The sequence below is a fragment of the Eumetopias jubatus genome, unplaced genomic scaffold (genome assembly GCF_037043125.1).
Source record: "Eumetopias jubatus isolate StellerSeaLion01/CBP00866 unplaced genomic scaffold, mEumJub1_p1.0 scaffold_2, whole genome shotgun sequence".
Classification (NCBI taxonomy): Eukaryota; Metazoa; Chordata; class Mammalia; order Carnivora; family Otariidae; genus Eumetopias; species Eumetopias jubatus.
Genome location: NW_028274808.1, coordinates 189,592,937 through 189,616,380, shown reverse-complemented (window position 1 = coordinate 189,616,380; position 23,444 = coordinate 189,592,937). Strand labels below are relative to the sequence as shown.

At 41.3% G+C, this 23,444-nt stretch overlaps 1 protein-coding gene across 4 annotated transcripts in view; it reads right to left on the bottom strand.

Annotated features, from left to right (window-relative positions):
• LDB2 (LIM domain binding 2) overlaps positions 1–22,266 on the bottom strand; it is a 367,396-nt gene extending 345,130 nt beyond the window's left edge. For all 4 annotated transcript variants that reach the window (XM_028088801.2, XM_028088810.2, XM_028088818.2 and 1 more), the window contains exon 1: positions 22,135–22,266. In XM_028088801.2, coding sequence (XP_027944602.1) covers positions 22,135–22,266 — 132 coding nt within the window. The remainder of the gene's footprint in view (positions 1–22,134) is intronic.
• Between the last annotated feature and the right edge of the window lie 1,178 nt (positions 22,267–23,444).

Sequence of the window (23,444 nt, the reverse complement as noted above, 5' to 3'; positions counted from 1 at the left end):
GATGCATTATAGGAGGAAAATGAAGCTCAGTGAGGGAGGCTAGATGCACAGAAATGGAGCACTGGGGCTTTGACCCACATCTTTGTCCTCGGTTCTGTCACCCTCCTATTGGGCTTTTCCGCAGCCAACTCCAAGCCACGAGATCATCTTGCGTTACCACGTTTTAGTTTGGATAAACTGACTCTGGAGACAGAAATTCTTAAGTACCCTATGTGCAACAATTTCTTAAACATTTAGTATTCTGGGTCTATATCTTCCTCTGAAACAACTACCGAGTTGATTGATAATTTATGCAAGGATGATGTTCTGCTGCATTTAAATCTAGGGGTACGCACCTCTGCCCTAATGTCGCCTCTAATTTTTCCTCCCTCATTTTCCTTGAAGGAGTTAATACTTGGTAGATACAAAAGAGTAAGAGCAATAAAGCCTGAAGTGTAAAAGATAAAGAGCTGCTAAGGTCACCCAAATGTATCCATACTGCACCTGTTCTATATAGTATTTTTCTCTGCTAATAGATGATCAAATGTAAATCCTAATGTACACTCCATTTTACATGCAATATAGGTTAGTTACTGTTGCTATGGAAACCTTCACTTTTGCATTTACTGATTTTAATTCTGTGACATTTGCTGACTTTAGTACAATGTAAAGTTTATAAATATAACATAAAGGTTTATAGAGAGTTTTTTTAAAGTATTCAATTTGCATAAAGAATTCCATCACAAATCTCTAGGTACATTAGGGGGAAGGCATTAAACTGATGCCAACTAACAGTAATAAGCAAACAACAGGCTCTTTCCAGAAATAACTATTTCCATTGATCCCCAAAAATCTCCTTCCACTAACCAAATGCCCCATCCATTGTATAAGCCTTCCAACCACTGATTCAGTGATAGTTTCCCATTGTAGATTTGGAAAGTAATTTTATTTATTCAAAACACTTTCAAATTTGTTACCTCATTTTAGCTTTAACATTCAACTGGTGAGAGGGACAACCAATCAGACAGGGTTTGAGGAAAGAAATGACCTCACTTTAGGGACTACAGTGGACCCTTGAACAACACAGGTTTGAACTGCTCAGGGCCTCTTATGCATGGGATTATTTTCAATAAATACCGTACAGTACTGTAAATGCGTTTTCTGTTCCTTATGATCTCCTTAATAAAATTTTCTTTTCTCTGGCTTACTTCATTGTAAGAATACTGCGTGGGGTGCCTGGGTGGCTTAGTGGGTTAAGTGTCCAACTCCTGATTTTTGCTCAGGTCAGGATCTCAGGGTCCTGAGATTGAGCCCCGCATGGGGTTCCATGCTGGGCATGGAGCCTATTCAAGATTATCTCTCTCCCTCTCCCACTTTTCCCTCCCCACCCCATGCTCGCTCACTCTCTCTCTCTCTCTCTCTCTCCAAAAAAAAAAAAAAAAAAAAATACTGTGTATAATACATATAGCATACAAAATACATTAATCAACTGTTTATGTTATCAATAAGGCTTCCAGTAGGCAATGAATGGTTAAGTTTTGGGGGAGTCAAAATTTATACATAGATTTTCAATTGCATGGGGGTCAGCGCCCCTAACCCCTATGTGGTTCAAGGATCACCTATACTTCCAATCCAGGGAAAACAACCCTTTGACTTTCAACTATATCTTCAAGGGGCTCATTGAACAAATCATTCCCTTTTCCTTCTTATTCCCAGTCTGAGTCATCCTTGCATCCTCAGAATCTAGCATAATTTCTGCATGTGGAATAAATTCATACTCTCTAAATGTCCATACATTTTTCTAATTCCTTGATTATCATCACTTAACAGACGTAGAAACTGAGACCCAGAATCATTACGCAAGTCATCTAGCAATTAACTGGGAAAATAAATGAATTGATAAGATCTGATCAAACTGACATGCATTTATGATGCTCACCCAACACATTTGAGGCATTCCCACGGGCATGGTGAAAATCTACCTCCCTGTTACAGAGTCTCAGAGAAATGAATGATTTTCTTAGTCTCCCCAGGGAAAGCCTGGATTCAGATAGCCACACACATACATATTTAAATATAAAAGAGAGCATGTACAAGAAGCATTTTAAGTGGTTCCATCAAAGTCTGTGCATGCAATAAAAAGAACAAATTTAACCAATATTTATTGAGCTTCTATATTGTGTCAGACACTGCTTGGCAATCTTAGAGTAGTGAAGTATCTACAGTTGTACCTGAAGAAGGAAAGGGGATGAAAGAAAACTGTAATGTCATACTTAGAGCTTATAGTGGAAAGACAGGCCAACAAAATGGCAAATGGGTTTAAGAGAATCAGAAGAGCTTTTCAAAGATAAGAGGCACTTGAAAGAAAACGGGACCACTAATCACCAGGAAAAAACAGGGAAATAATGAGACTCAAAAATGGGGAAGAGAATGAACTCAATCAATCTTTGCTTTAAAAAAAAATGCAAAGAATGTTGAACAAACTGATAAGCAATGAAGATATTGTGAAAGTAGAAGGTAATCAAAAGTAAGTTGGGCAAGGGGCTTGGGAAATGCACTGCTCAGGGGAGGTGGATAAGGCTACAGAGGAGTTTGGCAGAATTAATGAACACAGAGGATGTTGGTACAGCTATTTCAAGTGGATTCTGGGAAGCAGGTAGCGTGGAGAGCATTAAACTATACACTGATTTGGGGCTTGAGGACACAGGTACCTGTTGTTGACAAGAATGGATAGAGATGAAACCTGAGAAGAGTCCCTACTCTCACCCCAGCCTAGAGACCTCTTCTACTCCACAGCCAATCCATCCCGCCAAGCACGGTCCCATCCACGTTCATCTGTCCCTCTCCAGGTGACCCAATGCACTGTCATCTGTTTCTTGGAAATCTGTAATATCTTTCTCTAACTTGTCTTCTTGCATCTGCTATTAAATCCTTCCAAAACATTCTCCACTCAGGAGCCAGAGTAATGTTTTCAAAATGCCATTCCAATATTGTACCCTTTTTCAAGCCCCCACCAAAAAGAGTACACTTCCCATTGCTCTTAGCATGATTTTTTTCAAAGGCCAAAATCCTTTACATGGTCTACTCATAGTCAAACATGATGTATCTTTAGCTTCAGATTACCTCTTACATCTCCTCCTTGCATTCTGCACTCCAGAGAGCCTGGCCCTTGGCTACCACAGGACCTTAGCACTTGCTGTTCCTCCTTTAAAATGCCAACTTGGTGCCCCCAATCCCATTTTTCTAATTAAATCTCATTTGTTCTTTAAATCTCAGCTAAAACTTCGCTTCCTCAAAGAAGCCTTTCCTGACTACTGCTCCCACCAGCAAAGATCAGGTTTCTTTATGGTATGCTCTACAGAAACATGCTTGATTTCTCTAGTGCATTTATCACATTGTGTTATATAGTAGACATTTTATACATTATAGCTGTATATTAATTAGTATGATTATTTACCTGCTTTATACCTCCCTACCTTGGTTGTAAGTGTCCTACGAGAAAGGCCCATGCCTGTTTTTATGTACCACTGTTTGCTAAACACCTGGCCCCTACTCAACATACATGCACTGAATGAGAGAATGAATAAGATTTTAATGGATCTGCTCAAGACATGCCATGGTTCTTATTATTACAAAGTCAAGTCCAAACTCCTCAGCAAAGCTTTCAAGGTCCTCTAATAGCACACTCTCTTACAGCTGAGAAGACAGAAATTTAGCAGGAAAAAGTGTGATGGCTAATTCTACATGTTAACTTGACCAAGCCATGGAATGCCAGATTATCTGGTAAACATGACTTTTGGGTATGTCTGTGAGGTGTTTCCAGAAAAGACTGGCATTTCAGTTAGTAAACTGAGTAAAGCAGATGCCCTCTTCAGTGTGAGTGGGTATCATCCAATTGGTTGAGAGCTTGAATAGAACAAAAAGGCCGAGGAAGATGGGATAAACTGCCTGATTCATTGAGCTAGAATATTGATCTTCTCCTGCCCTCGGTGCTCCTGGGTCTCAGGCCTTCAGACCCCAGCCGGAATCTACGCCACCAGCCCTCTGGTTCTCAGGTCTTCAAACCACACCACCAGCTTTTCCGAATCCCCGGTTTGCAGATGAGAGATCTTGGGACTTCTCAGCCTCCATAGTCACATGAACTAATGACTTCCAATAATACATATCTTCCTAGATAGATAGAGATAAAGACAGAGACAGAGAGAGAGCCAGAGATGGATAGAGAGAGATATCCTAGGATTTCTGTTTCTACGTGGAATTCTGACAAATACCAAGTGGTCAGAGAAGGAAAGGTATCTCCATCAGAAGCAAGAAGCAAATTTAACAAGTCTGTGAAGCCCCATTCACACTGCATTCTGTGGACATGGGGTCCAAGCATGGGATGGATGAGACCGGTACCTCTTTCAGACATGCAGCTCCCTTCACACCTGCAAGAGACCTCCCTGAGCAGAGGTCAGCCAACCTCATCGTATTCCTGCCCCACACCTGTTTGCTTGGTGGCATCTTAAGCCTTGTTCCTTCCAGCTGGGATTCCCTTCTCCTTCCTCCAACAAATGCAAATCCTATAATTCCTTATAGAACCAATTCAACGTCAACCATCTCCATGACACATAGCCCAAACACTCTACTGTGGTTATTGCGTTATAAGGCTAGAACACAATTTAGCACTTCTTTAAAATTCTTCATGTGTTCAATCAATATTTAGTGAATATCAGTCAGATTCCAGGTCCTGTATTAGATTCTGGATGATTAAGTTTAATAAAAACAGGCCTTCTTGTACAGTTGGGCAGTTTCCACACTGCAAAAAGACAGCTGGCCAAGAGAATAGAAAGAGGAGGCTGAAATCCAAAACATTTCGCAAAGTCCTTTGGGGCTAGTGTCTGCCAGGAAAACCAGACAGTTTTCCCTTTGTACAGAAGGGCTGTGGGCTCACGTAGAGGGAGCACCTTTCACTAATTCATATAAACATGTCCTACAGGCTCTGCTGTGCCTGGAAAGACAGACATGCTCATGCTGTGTGGAGCTTATAGTTACTCGTGTTTAAAATTCTGAGCCTGCTACTTCTCTCATATTCTTCCTTCTGTCTAGAGCATTTCTTCTGCACTTGGCCCTGCGCTCTGTATTGCTGATACAAAGATGAGCCAGGTGTGGTCCCTGACCTCAAGAAGGCCACGGTGATGTGACAGTCAATCACTGTGAGGGGACACTCACAGCGGACTCTCAGTGTACACACACTGGCTCCCACTTAGGAATGGAAGACAAAATTGTCAACCAATGAAAAAGGCTCCTCTTGTTGTGACCAAAGGCCTGTGTAACTTCTCTGGGCCTCAGTTTCTTCATCTGTAAAGTGGGGCACTGTCTGGAGAGTCAACAGAATTGAGGCGTGAAGATTAACTCTGGACCTGGGTGCAGCCAGGTTCGAGCCACAGTGGGATTTTCTTGCTCTCTGTGAAACCCTGGGCTAATTACTAAACCTCTTATAGCCTCTGTGTCCTCTTCGGAAAATGAAGGTAATAACACTCCCTAGTACTACTATTATTATTACCTAATAATACTGCCAGTACTACTACTGGTATGCGGCTTAACTGAGACAATGATGTCTCATAGCACTTAGCTATGAGACTGGCATGCAGCAAATACTCAATCAATGTTCACTACAATTTTCATTGTTTCTGCTGTCAAATTCTGAGACTCTGCTTCATTCTCATCAAGTCTCTGCCTTCAGTTTTGGGGATTCCTAACCATTCAAGGGTCTACGTGATCTGTTTCTTCCTCAATTTTTCTCAGTTTTGTCTAGCTAGATACCATGGTTGGAGGAGGGGGATTTTTTTTTTTTTTTTTTAAGATTCACTAAGTAACAACCTAGAAGTTTCACGAAATTACGACAGCCAACACATTTGTAAGGATGAAGTTTTCTACCCTACACACAAACAATTTCTCAGGGCCAAGGAGAAACAAAAGGATTATTTTTGCTATATCTTGGCTTTCAAGTAGGCTTAGATAGGTTGCCTTTTTTCTTTTTCTCCCTCATCTGAGGTTTAGATTATAATAGGTTAAAGGGCCTCCTTGCAATGGTCACATTAATGCTGCAGCCATCACTTTATTTTTTTTTAAAGATTTTATTTATTTATTTGACAGAGAGAGAGCACAAGCAGGGAGGAGCAGCAGAGGGAGAGGGAGAAGCAGGCTCCCCACTGAGCACGGAGACTGACACGGGGCTCGATCTCAGGACTCTGGGATCATGACCCGAGCCGAAGACAGACGCTTAACCGACTGAACGCCCTGCAACCATCACATTAATGCTGCAGCCCATCACTTTAATGCTTCATGGCTTTATCTCCCTAGGTTTGGATATTTAAGCAGCTTAATACCTCTAAAATTCATCAGATATGGAGCATCGTCAAAAAGTTAGGAGTGCCCTAAATTAAAAATATGAATATTTGGGTCACAATTTACTACATATCATAAGCAACTTAGAGTGTGAATGTGCACGTGTGTGTGCATGCTTGTGTGTGGCAATACTAGTTTCTGCTGGGATGACTTCCATCCTCGCTACCCTCAACAGCCCAGTCTTGCCCATCAGGACCCTGGACCCCTTTCACCATAAGCAGATGTTTAGCTGGCTGTTTTCACCACTAGGCTATGAGCATCCTGAGGGCAGGGTGCTTGCTTGTCCTCCATCACCGAGCACAACAATAAAAAAAACTCAGTAAGTTATTGAGGGATGAATAAGCCAATGCAATCCCACGATAGACACTCCGGGGTGCCACAGTACATGCTACTTCTTTAATGGTTTTAAAATCAAAGCCGTCGTAAAAGTAACAGCATTCTTTCGTCTCTCCCTCTTCCCCTGCCTCCATTAAAAAAAAAAAAAAATCACAGGAACTATAGAATTAGGACTGGAAACCATTCCCCCCGCGTTCTGTCCCCACCCCCTACCCTCCTGTTATACCAAGAGTATCTGGTATCCCTTCGAGGAGGTCTCTGGAGACCTGGTAACACTATATACACGGTTAGGCTCCTTGGTACAATGGAGTGAATTAAGGCAGAGATTTCAGTTTCTAACTATAAATGTCTTGACATATTTTCCTTACAAATGCCTGGAAATATAATAAGCTATATTTTAATGTTTATTTGTCTCAAATACAGTATTTTTTCAACAGACAAATGCGAAGTTTTGAGTCCAGAAAAAAACAGGTTTAAATCACCATCCCAGCAAGCAGTTTTTAAAATAGTACACACAAGTGATCATTTCAAAGCAGTTTAATGCATTTAGCCAACAGGCATTAACAGTCTTTTCAGAATAACCTAACACCTTAAGCTTATTTTCCAGTCTTGGTTCAGATGAATTTTAACCCTTCTAAAAAAAAAAACAAACAAAAGTGACAGCACAGGGCACCCCCTGATCTCTGTAATTTTAGTACATCCTGCATTTGCATTTTGAGGTTCTTTTATGGTGACAGGAAAAAACAATCCTGGACCTTCTTTAACGTGCAGGTTTTAAGACAATGGTGCACAGAGCGTTTGGAGAAGTGTGGTTCTCCAGCTCCAGTCAGTCGGTGTGGAAGAGCAAGATGCCGTGACTCAGCAAGTTCCCTTTACCAAGGAGGATGGGAGAAAAGGAACAGAGGCTTGACACAGAGTCAATAACACATTATTTACCTTGATTTTATTTTTAACGTAGTAGATTAAAAACAAAAGCAAACAGTCCACCTAATCAGGGACTCTGGGGCCAACAAGAGAACCCGGCCGTTCACATCTCAGCTACACCAGAGCTGTTGGGGGAGGGTAGAGGCTCAGGAAGAAGGAAAGATTTATCCAAGGCCAGAGGCTCAAGCTTAGGGAGAAGAGTGGCTGCGAGAAGAGTTCAGGAAACCCACCCATAAAATGAACCAAATCTGTGGGCCCGTGACATCACATGAAGAGCCATGGAGGGAAGGGAAGAGTCGCTACCCATTGCCACTCCAGTCTTGCCAGTCTACCTCCATGGTCCCATTTGGTGTTGAAGATGCCCCTGATGTTGATTGCTGCTCTCAGTCTGCCACCTTGGAAACTGAGTCTCTGAGACTCACCTCACATGTCCTGGATAGGGTAGGATTTCAATTCTCTGTCATCTCCCTCCCCACTCTGCCTTTTCCCTTGACTCGCTGCCACGTCACTACGGGGTCCTTGTGCCAAGCTGTAAGGAGGTTTTTCCCAGCAGGCATAGCCCATCACCTCTGGTTTCCCAATCCTGGTAAAGGCAAGAGGAAAAGGCAGGGCCGGAGACCCTGGGGATCCATCCTCTAAAATGACTGCTAAAAGTTTCATGAACCACATCTTGGGCCTCACTGGTGGACAAATAAAGTGTCCCTGGGCAAGTTACATAATCCTGGCTTACCGTAATTTTGCATCTTTAAAAAAAATGCCATGAAAATCCATCCTTTGCTTCAGACACAGTAGGCTAAAAATAGCTCAGTCAGCCAGTAACTCTGTGTAATTTTTCCTTTGTGCATCTCCCCATTCACTGTTTCTTTTCTCTCAGCAGACAAATATGCTCCAAGACAGATCGCTAGTACCCCCCTCCACAAAGTGACCAGAGTGATCTTGCCCAAATGCAGATCAAATTATTTCACACACACACACACACACACACACACACACACACACACACACACACACCACCCAGGCAAAAATCTACCTTTTTCAGTTCCCTTTGTCCAATACAGTAGAAGCTAATGTTGATTTAATCCTTACCATGTCTGAGGTGCTTGTCTAAGGGCTTAAAGGCCTTATCTCATTAAATTCCCCTAAAACAATCCTGTGAGGGGAAGACTACTATTGTATCATTTTCCAAATAAGGAAACGAAGGCACAGAGACATGAAACAATCACGTCAGGGCCCTGTTTGTACTTACCATGTTAAGTCCAATAGATAGTCTCTGAAAGATGAAAACCAAAGCTCCTGGCTTGGCATACCAAAGTCTTCACCGTCTGTTCCCCATTTCCTCTCTCCAGCCTTGTCTCCTACCACCTTCACCTGACACATATATATGCATACTGAACAGATTCCCCCAGACCCTCTCAGCCCCAACCATGCCAAAATCCTCACCCTTCTTCAGATTATCACCTTTCAAGGCTCAATTTCTTCTGCCAAAAACCTTCTTCCCTCCATCTTTCTTGGATTGGCAAATCCCCAACTCATCCCTGAAGACCCTCCTTCTTACACTAAGCTCCTTCACCACAGGGATACCACCCTCTTCATCTCTAGGCCTGTAAGACCACATAAGGTAGATGCTCAATATCCACTAAACGGAGAAACCGTGACAATAACAGTTAACACTTACAGGGGGCAGGCACTATGCTAACTACTTTATAAGAATGATCTCATTCAGTCCTCAAAAAAACCCAAAGCCATAGTTTCTATCATCATTCCTACAGTACCCAGGAAGGCAAGCGAGACACGGAGGGGTAAATTAATGCACTCAAGGTCATACAAATAGTAAGAAAAATAAGTCTGCGTGACTCCAGAAGTTAATCGTTTAATGCTAGTGCTGTGGCAGGGGACGATACTGCACACCACAACACTGTAATAGAAGCATATGTGTATGAAGCTTATCTATAAAATGCATATTACCCGTATTAAAACCGTGATAACTCAGAATCTGGTTACAAAATGGCTGCCTCTGTGAAATGTGCCTTTAAAAAAAGACCACTCTTGACCACAGAGAATGTAAATTGTCACGAAGGATACAAACATGAATAAGATAGTACCTGACCCCAAGGATCTCTTCCATCCAGTGGAGAAAATAAGATAACATTGCATACAACTCATGACATAGCTCACTTCTTGAGATTTCACTTTTCTCCTTGAATCAAATATATGTCCTTCAAACAGTGTCATAAATTAACTTGCTATATCCCAACCTACTGGTTCTAGATCAACACTAACTCTTAACATTAATTCAAGCTCTTTCTTTCCAGTATAAATTGTGCAAAATCTTTTGATTTATGGACCTTGCACAAGGTTGCATGTCAGCTACCTCTTGACTCAGAAATAATACAAGAGAAAGAAAAACAGGAGGGGGAGAAAGATCTGTCCTCAAATGGGAGGGGAAATCCTTAAAAGGAGACAGAGAGCCCTCGGTGAAGGTTTCTGCTTGGTATTAAATGCTAATAGTAATCATAATAGTCACCATAGCTAAATCCTTAGTACCAGCATCCCATCTTACTGGGAGACAAGCTTGATTATTAAAAATACTAATTCTTTGAGGTTAAATCATGGTGCAAAGGAGCCAGATAATTTTTTAAATATTTATATGGTGTTAACATTTAAAACATAAGCATAAGTGTAAAGAATTCAGACAACTCAAAATATATTTTGAAAAGGCTTAAGAGCACAGTGAAACACTCATAATTTTAGTTAGAAGAGTTAGATTTAAAAGGGCACTGAGTATGCTCCTAGGCATGAAAAGGTTGATGTATATGCTTGTGTGTATTACATGTATATACTAATATGTTAACAGCAATTTTTTGCATAGTAGAATTAGAGAAAATTTATACTGACCTCTTTGCATATTGTTGTATTTTATAAATACTCTATCTTGATAATGTACCATGTTTTTAACATCAGAAAAATTGAACATAGATTTTAAAGCACACACAACTTAATTTTAAATAAAATTGGCAAAGAAAACAATCACACATTCTAAAACAAGGTAGGTTAGTGATGTGTTTTTCAACATCGGTAGCATGATGCTAAAGATTGATACAACTTTAGGGCAATCAGAAAACTGGAAAAGGAGAAAGGGGTTTGAAACATAGATATTTTTGGAGGATTGAAGAACAAATTAGTGGTTGGTAAGAGTGTTTAATTTGGCCAGTCCCTGGTTATTAGCAGGCAACTAGTGTTATGATCTACAAAACCTGAGACCATTTAGCAGCACTTCAGAGTCTAGATAAGCGCCACCTGTGTCTGGTTTCCGTGCTTCCAAAATCAGGAGCTTGGACTAGATGATCTTTTGTGTCTATTCCAGCTCTGAAATTCTAGGATTCAGCTAATTTGAGAGTGGTCAGCTCCATCAAATGTTCTCCATCAAAACCTTGCAAAGGCAGGAGATATGCACCAACTGCTTAATTTCAATTTCAAGCAAGAAATTTTAGCCAACTGCAGAGTAATCATGGCCAAAATTATAAGGTGTAAGAGGACTTTGTGTGTGTGTGTGTGTGTGTGTGTGTGTGTGTGTGTGTGTGTGTACTGTCAAATGGTCAGCCTTGTTTATTAGTTTAGCTTTTGCTTGTCTACACAATTTTCGGTCTCAAGATAAAATCCTCGTAAGTCCTAAGAAATGAGCCATATTGGGAAGCAAAATTTAACAAGCACTACCCTCTCCAAAAAATAAATATATATATTTTATATTCACATATATATATGCAAACAATTTAATGTTTGAATGATGCAAGATACTTGACTAGAAAGATTGATAAAAGGTTATTAATATGGCATGCTCAAAAAAAAAAAAAAAATCACAGGTGGGCGCCTGGGTGGCTCAGTTGGTTAAGCGACTGCCTTCGGCTCAGGTCATGATCCTGGAGTTCCGGGATCGAGTCCCGCATCGGGCTCCCTGCTTAGCAGGGAGGCTGCTTCTCCCTCTGACCCTCCCTCCTCTCATTTGCTCTCTCTCTCTCAAATAAATAAATAAAATCTTAAAAAAAGAAAAATCACAGGTGACCTGGTCAAGGGGATGAAGTGTAGGAAGGTATGTGTAATTTAAAGAATTCAATAATGAAAAATCAAGGAAGCCCTACACTGAGACTAGCGGGACAGATCAGCACCTTGTAACACCCAGGTGCATCTCTAAGGAAAGCAGAAGGAGGCAGCTTTCCTACCCATCACCCTGATCCTTCTGGCCAGAAAGATACCGCACGGTACCATTCAGCACACCGCCGCCTCACTCATGTGCATTTTCACCCTGTTAGGGAGTAAGCCACAAGGTGTCACAGTGGATCGGTTGGCAGGGCTGTTATCAGTCCAGATGCGCAGGTGGTGCTTCAGGCTTCCGACCAGTGCTGACACAGCTCCCTTGGAGAAGTCTGTGCAGAGCTGCACACTGAGAGGTGCGCCTCTTTAGACGAAATGGCCAGTCCAGGACAGCAGGTGTGTGTTCTCCAGCCCTCCCTGGGGCCCCCATTTAGGTGGCCCTGGAGAGGTGCTGCTGGTACAAGGGAACATTTCACTGTTCTGTTGTCTCCACTGAGTTCTTGGCAGGAGCAAGCCCTGAACACAGCTTTCTCCCAACGGCACGGAGCGTGTGTGTCCTACACATTGGTCAATTCCTAATCCTTAACTATAGGTAAGTCTCAGAGATCATTACAACCTGGATTTGGGGGAAGAGCCACAGCCACAAGAAGGCATATGATTATTATGTCAGCACTACTGTATAACAGTGAGAAACCCTGATAGCATTCTCTTATCATATAAGAACACCAAATCCATGAGTCTTACAATGTCATTACAAGTTTGACTCATAAGATTGCAGTGTGCTAGTACAAGCCATGTAAAAAATATTTGTAAAGATACTTTCAGGAAGTCAAGCTGTCTTACATTACTTGTGTGACTTAATTTGCTGCTCGGATAGAGAATAGGGGCCACAGATCATCATCATCATCCTCTTAGTTCCCATTCATTGAGCATTTACTATACACTGAAATCCCCCCTTATCTGTGGGAGATGCATTCCAAGACCTCCAGTGGATGCCTGAAATCGTGGACAGTACCAAACCCCATACGTACTACGTTTTCTCCTAGAATACCCACCTATGATAAAGTGTAATTTATAAATTGGGCACAGTAAGAGATTAACAACAATTACTAACAATAAATAATTATAACAATACGCTGTAATAAACGTTCTGTGAATGTGGTCTCTCTCTCTCAAAATATCGGATTGTACTATAGTCACCCTTCTTCTGGTGAAGATGTGACATGACAAAGTGGCTATGTGATGAGGAGAGGTGAGGTGAATGGCATAGGCATCGCGATGTAGCGTTAGCCTACTATTGACCTTCCGACAATATAGCAGAAGCACAGTCATCTGCTCCTGGACCTCGGTTGACTGCAGGGAACTGAAACTGAGCAAAGCAAAACTGCGGATAAGTGGGGGAGGGGGCCTTCTTTTACCAGGCATTTTACATCCATTAGCCATTCACCTCCCAAGCTAAAACTCAAGCTAAGAAAAGAAATACTCAGGAAAGTTAAGAAACTTCCCTAAGATCACACAGTAAGCAAGAGGCAAGCCCGGGTTTGGATCCAGATCTGAGTTGCTCTAAATCAAACTTCCGTTCAGATCTTTACATTCCAGGCACGTCACTCTTTTCGCTCCAAAGGAAAAAAACACTGTTGGAAACACTGTGCATATTTCCTAACTAGAAGGTGCACACATACACAAACACAATCCGACTGGGGAGAGCATCTCTCTCTCTCCGTTTGTCTCTGTCTGTCTCTCTCTCTCTCACACACATACACACTAGTTAGCAAACACAACGTTACCATCAACCACAAGATCATACGCTAATATAACTTTCCATATTTTCTGTTGTGCAAATCATTTCAAATAAGCTGATTAATGGCCCTAAAAGGCCTTTCCTAAAGTGGAAAGTGCTCATGATTCATCTCATAATTCATGGCTGCGGACCCCTAGGTAGATCCAAAGAGAGAGAGAAGAGGTAGATAACATCAAATGAGGAAAAAAACACTAGGATAAGTGTAAATATTTTTAATCAGAAGTCGGGAGACTCCCAACAGATTCACACCACCCAGAAGGCAAAATTCTCAGGTCAACACTTTCTTCTCAGAAGAAATTCCTTTTCCAGCCTTCTTTTGTCTGCAGCTCTGGCTGAGCATTCTATCCATGAATGCTCACCGGACTATTAGGCTCACAGATTCTTTTCCAGCTGTAACTGTTGGTAAGATTCAAGGTAAATTCCAGTGTCAATGTGGGTAGTACTGATACAACGGAATCTCCTTTATTCAACCGGTATATTTTACGTGTCAACTATGTGCTAGGGAGCACTGTGGGGAACGACCATGAACAAGACAAATGAGGCCTCTGCCTTCACACAGCTCATATTCTATGGGGCACAGGCAGATGTCTCAGAAATAAACTAGAAGCAATAAAATATCAGCTTGCTATAATTTCTATGAAGAAAATTATCAGGACATGTGATAGTAAGTGAGTGGGGTGAAGGGAAGTCATTTTAATTGAGGTGTTCCAGGAAAGTGTCTCTGTGAAGGGGCCATTTAGGCTGGTCAGTAGAGGACCTACGGAGTGCTGAGACCCTTACCCTTCATTGTCACTACCTTCTTTGAGATGTTTAATTGATTACCTGCAAATAAAGCCAATGCCATGCCAAATTCTAATTCAAGTTAGATCTGCTAATACTTCATGGGTTATTACAGAGGAATCTGTACATCCATCCTACGACTGAGGGCAAAGGCGTTGAGACGTGAACGAGCTTGGAAAGCTAATAGATCCAAAGATGCTCTTTGTGACTGGAGTCTGCTGGACATGTAGAAGGAAATAAGACTGGACATCTGGAAGGAGCAGATCAATCCATTCTTACAGCTAGAGCAAGGAGCTTATTCTAGGTGTAAGGGAAAGCTAAAGAGTGAAGTGATCGGATTTATGCTTCAAAAATATCACTTTGGCTGCTTGTGGGAAATAGATTTTAAGGTGGAGAAAGGGAACAGGGAGCACAGTTAGGAAGCCATCCTAATCCTGAAAAGAGAGGATGGGGTTGCGACGTCACCAGAACAGAGTAGCTCCCTCTTCTTCAGAGGGGTCTGTTAAATCTCTGGGCCTTCTGTTTTTAGTTGGAAGACTAAAACTTCAAACTAAGTTAGTCAAAAGTGGTGGTAAAGTGAGGGCAAATCAGGGCCTCCAAAGGAGAGTGGGGGGCCTTTACCAAACACATGCTTTGGGAGAGAACACTGAATGGGTAAATGAGAAGATACAGCCCCCAGGGATGCCCAGGTAGGGACTCAAGTCTACACGTCTGTGAGCTTCACTTTTCCTGTATCTGTTACAGGACAACCAGAATGCATGAGTCTCAGGCTTGGGGTAGATCAAATAAGGAAACCCATCTAATGTCCAATAATGGGCAGGCATTTACGGTAAAGACAGGGGCCTCACTGGGAGCTGAAGTAGGCTGCAAGTGTAGGTAGGGAACATCTCCTCCCAAAAAAGAAAGGCAGAGACACAAGGTGTGGAGATTGCCTCTTGAAAGAGGATCACACTAGGCAAGTGGGAAGCCCCTGTATGCCTTTATTTTCCCTAAGATTCCTCATTGAGTACCTGCAAAGGAAGCCAACACCAGGCCAAATTCTAATCCTAATTTAATCTCCTAATAGCTCATTGTTTAAGACAATCAAAACACCATCTTCCACAGAGTATGCCTGAGAAGGGTCAAGCACTGGATGGACACCTAAATATTTTTAAGGAAAAAAATTAAACTTTTAGATGATTATGCATAATAATTCCACAACCATTCCAGTGACTTTTCAGAGAAGACCACTTCAATGAATACTGAAGACACTCGTTCTTCAAAAGGGAGTGTCATTTCGGTTCTTTTTCTCTCAATAACCAGGGTATATTGTCCATCTCTGGCACCATCCTTTGGAATTGCACGTGGTCCCTTTAGAAATCAGTCAGGAATCTGAGAGACAAATAGTCAAATCAAGTTAGGTAAATGAGGTCACCTTTCCAGCCCACTGCCAAAGTCAACCTGTCCTCGGGGAGAAAAAATGAATTTATTCACCAAATAAATTTCTACAGGTGAAACTAGAATCCTAGCTGGTATTTCTTATCTCAGGAGAGGTGCTACAGCAGAGAAGTTAACAGCACAACCTCTAAAACTCAACTAGCATCTGTGTGACCTTGGACAATTTACTTAACCCTTTGTTTCCTCAGGAAAAACCCAGTTAGTGGCATCTACCTCCTGAGGTGATTATGAGGATTACAGGAGCTAACCTACAGCAAGCACTCAGCACCGTGCTCAACACATAGTGAGCACCCATGGATGTTAGCTATCATCACCCTGACCACCTTTCTGAAGGACGTTTACCCTTCAGTGCACGGACACACCCATAATCCACCGCGTATTAATCTGTCATGGCACCTCATTGTAAGACTCGGTTTGTATGTGTTCCTTCATTACCAAATTGTAAGCTTCTAGAGGACAGAAAATGTTTTAATCATCTCTATATTTCTAGGCTCTGGTGTTGTCATTGCCTGAAATGCGGCAATTCTTGAAGAAATAACTGAATTTTAAGTATTAATAGTTTCCTATGTCCAGATGCATGCTCCTACAATTTAAGTTTTAAAAAAATTTAGGTTGAACTAATGAAAGAAAGAAAGAAAGAAAGAAAGAAAGAAAGAAAGAAAGAAAGAAAGAAAGAAAGAAAGAAAATATCTTTGTCAGATAATGACAGAGATGTATATGTAATATCTACATCAGTTGAACATTCGTTAAAGCTCTGCTTTCTGACACTTTAAAAAAGAGATTGTTTTCCAAGATCAATTGTATTTTGAGACCCACCAACCAAACCCAGATAAGTTTATGAATCTTATTCTTGACAATGGATAAAGTTGGATATTTGGGGCTATTTGTTTTATGTTCTGTTTGCTTGTTCAGAAAGGAGGTGTTCTGTGTTCCTCATGAAAAATGAGTTAATGTGGACAAATGTAATAAAAGGAGATTTATAGCCCTGTTCTCCATACAATTTAAATTAATTTCTTTCTGAGACCCAAACAAAAAGCTAAATGCATAAAAAATGCATATGGGTTTTAAATCCTATATCATAATTTACACACCAAAAAGGGAGATATTTAAATGTGCATTGACTTAGACTGATAAGAAACAGTGTTGACCGTGAGTTGAGAGATTTCTTTTTTCTTCTTGGCCTCCTACTAATAGTGACTTTGCAGCAATTTTTAATTAAAAACAGTTCCCATAGTAAGAACATGCGGAGAAAAAAAAAAGACATCAGGAAAATAAAATCAGTACAAGGGTCCTGCAATTTGTTTTCTGAGGTCATGTAGAGATTTTGAAAAATAAGAGAGTTTGGAAGTCCTCATTTTTAAAAGTGCACTTTTGGTTTCATTTAACATTTTCAAAACAGCTTTCCTTACCACTACCAACGCCCCCTCCCCCCACTCCTCACAACCCCCTTCGGAAAACCTTGGAAAGTTCTCTGTTTAACACTGAAAATCATTCCTATGACACAGAGTAACAGCAGGATTTTTCTTTCTAAATTTCTAGGAAAAAAAAAAAATCCAAGTTATCACAAAGCGTTTCTCATGTTTTTCCACCTATCCAAAATACCTAATCTCATTTTAACTAGACTCCGTCTGAACATCAAGGATACTAAGCTACCCCATGAATAAACATGATGTTACAACGTGAAACCCTGTGACTGAAGTATATAAAAATGTAACTGAAAGGGAAGAATGAGAGCCCCCCAGCCCCTCCCACGCCCTCCCCAGGGAGCTGCAGAGTTGAGCAAGGAGGGGTGCAGGCAGCAGATTTAAATTTCAAGGTCTTCAAACACTGTTCGCGTTCGTATTAAATCCTGTAAAACCAAAAACTGTAATTCTAATAAAAACCTTGTGTGTGTGGCTTCCAATTGTAATCACAGTTTTCTCTTTTGGAGTGGGATGTGTAATGTTGATAAAAGAAAAAAAACAAAACCTCGAAACAGAAGAAATACATAATGGAACCCACACTTTCCTGGAGTTGGTGGTGTTTTATTAAAGTTAGCGTATTGCCAACAGGAAAAAATATATATATACTTAAAAACAGCTTTGTCGCAGTGGAGACATGTTGGGTCATTTGAGGAAAAAAAAGGTACAGAAAAGTTAGCTGTGAGAATGAAGATTTTTATAACTTGATAAACTTTCTTAAATTCTATAGTAATCCAACATTAGTAAAATCTTGTCACTAAAAATGAAGGTCACTATGATGTGTCCCACAATTTACCTATATTTTTCATTTCACAGACCTCAGGAAATGAAAAAAAAATACTGTTTATTGTTAACTAATCACTGAAGTTTTTACAGAACAAATTCTGGTATCTGTAGACCATGTTTTTAAAGCCTATCTGACTGCACTCTGCGTGCAATGCTAAACTAACTATATAATTCTGCAGTTGTATTCTTCCCAAATACATATGGGACAGCAAGACCATTCAAATACAAGAATTTTGGAAGACGTAGGGTAAATCATGGTAGCACACACAACGGAAAATGTCACCCCCTTCCTCCTGCTTGGGAATTACAGTGACCAACAGTGACGCAGAGCTCAAAGAGTTTCTCTTAATTTCATTTAAAAGGGTGGGGGGAGAACACCCACACATTTCTTTATGAAATTCCACTGAGATTCTGATGTTGCAAATAAATTTCATTTCCCAGAACAGCCAAAAGCATTTAAAACATATTTTTTGTTGTTTCTGGTCGCTTTGTAATACATTCATGTTCCTTTAAAAATGTCCTATAATCTCTGAGACACTTGCTTTCCTTTGCCACAAAGATTAGGGACCTAAGTCACCTCATGGATAAAATAAAGGTGGAAAAGGTGGGGTTGAGCACTTTTAAGGGAACGTGAGGCTGATGCCCAAAGCAGCTTCAGGGCACACCAGGTCCCCAGAGGCACTAGGATTGTGTTAATTCCAGTGACATAGTTTTCGAACTCTTTCTCCTCTTCCATCTACTGATTCACTGATCGGCAAGTTAACAAATGTTCACTGAGTACCTACTTTGTCCCAGGAACTGCATGCTCCAAGCACTACTTTAAAAAAACAAGACTGTCAGGGTCTCTGCCTTCAGCTTTTTCTCCACTATGACTTCATTGTTTCAGTACTATTTGCGAGTTCAAACTGAATACCATGAGCACAGAAATAATGTCTGTGCTCCTCATGCCGGTTCACAATACTTTCTCGTACAAAAGAAAACCAAACCCAGGACTTTTGCAGCATCTGAAATTTTTAAGAATTTTAGCGGTATCGCGAGGTAATTTTCAGATGAGGAAACATGATCTACGCCAAATAGTTTTAGGAAGTGACAGAAACAAGAAAGGAACAGGATTAACTCCCAATCCAACGCTCTTTAAACTCTCACTACCTATTTTCTGAAGGACTTTGATTTAATTGGAAGAAATGCACCAATTGCAGGAGAGAATGCCCTGGGGTCAGCTATAGAAAGAATAGGTAAGTCCCATGCTTCTTTACCACTTTCTTTCCTTTCCATAAAGAAGGAGGTTTCTAGAAAATTGCTACGAACTTGACTACAATTTATTCATCAACACTGATCTGCTACAATTTCTTTCTAGCCAAGTCTATGTTGAAAAAGGAATGGGGACTTGAGAGTATTACCCAAATTGTGTGTGTGTGTGTGTGTGTGTGTGTGTGTGTGTGTGTGTGTGTGTGGTATTAGGACTCAGTGAAATAATACCATGTAATATAGTATCAGGAACCAGAAGACAGAAGAGAAAGAAGTGAGCCTCTCTTGCCAAAAATGATTGAAGGCCTTGGTTAAGTTGCAAAAGTTACTCAACGATCTATTTGATTTTGTGTGTGAATAACTGGTAACTCTTTCCTGGCTATTATTGTATTTTGTTTCAACCATCTCTAGGACTCAGAACAACTTTATGATCAATAATCATCATTGAAGGCACAATGTAACTTCCTCACGAAAAGGTTGTTTTTTTTTGTCTAAATATTTTCTTTTCCAACTACAAACTATGATTAAAATTTAATATTGAATGTTAATATTTAAATATCTTAGGAGAAATTATTTTATTCTCTCCCTTTTTCATATAAAATGAAAACAAATTTATGGCCTTTGGGTTCATGACATCATTTACTGCTTGGCAAAGAGAAAAGAAGTGTCAGGGCGATTATTTGTATAATTGTAAAAAAGATCTAATTAAGGGGGGAAATGTTCGGGGTTGGCTCTAGAACATACCAGAAAACACTTCACAGTGCTTTTCTGGTCACGGTCAGAGAGGTTTTAAAAAATCTTTAAGATTTGTCAGAGCAAGCTTTTCTCTCCAGTTTCTTGAGCTAGGAAGTGGTTTTTTTCTACTCAGAGGAAAACCTTTAAAAGTAATACCCCATAATCCAAAAGGTAGGAGTTCCTTAGTTCAGCTCTCACAAAAGATAATGTGACTTTTTTTAGGAAACATACTAGGAAAGGGGGACTTTTCAAAGGTTTTCTTTCAAATGGGAAACAAATGTGGGACCTTTCCGCAACTGCAGATTTCCGTGAGGGCCAGGACAGGGAAGTGCCCCGGATCATCTAGCTCTGAACTGCCCAAGTGATAATTTAGGAGCACAGGGGAACACAGATATGAGGGAAATCTGCCTGTTCTCCTAACCAAGGAGGATGGCAGAGAAACCTCATTCCACAACTTCTCAGAAACTTTCTAAAACGTAAGCTGGACGCAGGTTATTTTTAAATTCTATTGCTGTTCAGGAACTGAGCCCTAATGGCCCTTGTTCTCTTGTTTTCAACCAAGTATATTTTTATGACTTTTTTTAACCCCAAATTTGTATTGCAATGAATGTGTGTCTGAACTACAAGACATTTTCTATCCCCCTAATTCTGATAAGCAGGCTATGACAACCAACAGTTTCTGCAAGAATTTCAGAGTCCCACAGATAGTTCCAAAAAAACTGAACTGAAATATATAAACTGTAACACACACAACAACACACAGGAATATCATTTACTGCCAACAGGTCACCACCCTAAGCGAAACAGGGTTTACACTTCTATAAAAGCTACTGGCTTCTGGGGAGAGCAACAGTATCATCAATTATATTTAACTTCTATGATGTATTAACATATAAAGAAAACAGCAGTGCTAAAGACAACCCAGTTGTTGTTTTTTTTTTTAAGAAAAAAAATCAGTCCTTGTCTAGCAGTTAGCCAATCAGAAAGCAGGTCACATCTTGTTAGCTGTATTAAATACATTAAGCGTCATGAATTCTCCATGGCTCTGTTGACAATTTAAGCAAGTGTGTTTTATTTTATCATACAACACTGAGTCCCCTTCCAGAGCTGAGAGTCAATCTTCAATTTAAAATTCCACCAAAGCTATTCCCTTAAAGCTCTTTGCCATCAACCCTCTGGGTATTTGCACTTGGGCAGAGAAGACGAGAGTCCCAGCGATTTCTACTTCTTAAAGTGACTTTGGTGCACCTATAATAAACTCCTTCTCAGAACACTTCAACACAAAGCCCCAACTCACAGGCAAGCCCCAACTCACGGGCAAATGGACAGCCCAGCAGCAGGACCTGCCAGCCTAGCTAACACAAGAGAGAAAAAGTCAGCTGGCATTAAAAATTTAAATTGCAGGAGGCAGTCTGGAGTTTTGCATTTACAAAGTTCTGAAAGTCCTCTCTGCTCCCAGAGTTGCTGGCCGGGAAGGCAGAGGCTCGCTCCCTCTCAGGCACAAGATTACAAATATGCAAAATTCGAGCTGACTTGAATGCAGAGCCAGCTCCCGATGGAAGGTAGAGCTCCTAGGGAGACACTCCCATCAGCGATAAAAGAAAGTCAAGAACCCCCTTGCCCCAAGCAACTGGTTTCTGAATTTAACATGGAAATATACAAACAATGTGTCCCTCCAGGGTTAGTTCTGAAAAGTGTAGGGGGTTACCCTTCTGCCCCCTCCACCTCGATTTTGATGACTTTGAAAAGCAAATACAGGTCAAAGCAGACTTCCTCGGGGGATTTGTTAAAATTTTATTTTGCCAGATGCAAATGATCCCCCAGATCCCTGGGAATTATATCTCACGAAACACCAACGGGACCGACTCAGAGCCTGCAAGCCCCAGAGTTCGGGAAGAACAGCATTTCTGGAGACCCAGCAGGCGAATCAAGTGCTGGGTTGTCTATTTCAAGATTCCGGCAGAAACTGTCCCCAGCTCCAAGAGTTGCTGTGCCTGGAAACCCAGCGTTCAAACTAGTGGATTCATCCTGGCGCTCATTTCCACGTACGTGGTAGTATCTAGTGGGACACTTCCCACAGAATTCAGCCAGCAACCCAGGAAAAGCCCATGCACAGTTTAAAAAAAAAAAAAAAGACACAAACACACAACCCAAGGTTGAAGTACTTACCTCTGTGCGAGACTGCAGTCTCTTGTTCATCTCATAGATTCGGTACTCTGGCTGCACCATGTATGGTGTATGTCTCCTATAAAATGGGCCGAAAGGAGAAGAATAGAAGGGGTCATGTGGTGTGCTGGACATCTTGCCTGCTTGTCGAAAATCAAGCTAAACAGAGTATCAGTAACGTCCATGCAGAGCACATGGGCTGTGTTCCTCACAGTACAAAGTAGACGCACGCACACGCTCACACACACACACACATACACACACACACACACACACAGAGGCAAGCAGGCAGGCAGGCTGAACACACTGGCTGGGAACTGCTGTTGGAGCCCTCTATAGCAGGAGAGGAGAGGGAGAGCGAGAGAGGAGGGAGGGAGGGAGGGAGGGAAGGAGGGAGGGAGGGAGGGAACACGGGAGAGGAGGGAGAGGGAGAGAGAGAGAGAGAGAGAGAGAGAGAAAAGCTGGATAGCTTTAGGCACCACTGCTTGTTTTTAAAGAAGCAGTTTGTGGAGAGGTCATTTCCTGTCCACACTGTAGACTAGTTCAAAAATATAATTCTCCTAACAGTCTGACAGAAGTCTAAGGTTTGGTTTTAATTTTTTTCCTCCAGCCAGGACCCTTCACAACCTGATTGCTAAGCTTGTTAGCATATAGGTGGTTTAACCGCTGCCTGAGCCACTCACCCCTGACAGCCACACTGTTGTAATGTATCAGAAATGTGATTACTACAAAATACAGAAACACCGCACCGGGGTCCCCGGTATTAGAGCTGGTGATTCACTCGCATGCCAAGATTTCCCTCTGCACTAATCTCCCTATATAGTTTTGGTTTTACTTGCTGTTGTTCCAAGGGCTTGTTACAGGTTTTACATTTCACCCCCTCCTCATCCCCGCCCCCCCCCACAATCAGCCCTCTTCCCAGCCCCTCCCTCCCCTCCCGAGTCTTCACTCAAGCAGGTTTAAGGGGGCCTGGGTTCAGGTTACCGAAGCATTTTCAGGTAAAAACAATCATTCAGAATGTGGAATGCCTAAGATACATTCGTGGAGCAATGGGTTGGGTTTTTTTTTTTTTTTCTTTCTTGAAAAGAAAAAAAAACTACTTCCAAAGCCAACCTCCAAATAAGATAGGAAAAGCAAGAAGGAGAAAACTCCCACAAAAATGACCATGGAAAATTCAGTTGAGTAGGAAATTGCAGATAATTGAATGGCTCATCCCCAAATAACATGTCCAACTCTGATGGAGGCAAGGTCTCTATTTTCCAAGATTGGTCAAGAACATAAATCTTTTCGCAACTGAGGTATATGATAACTGG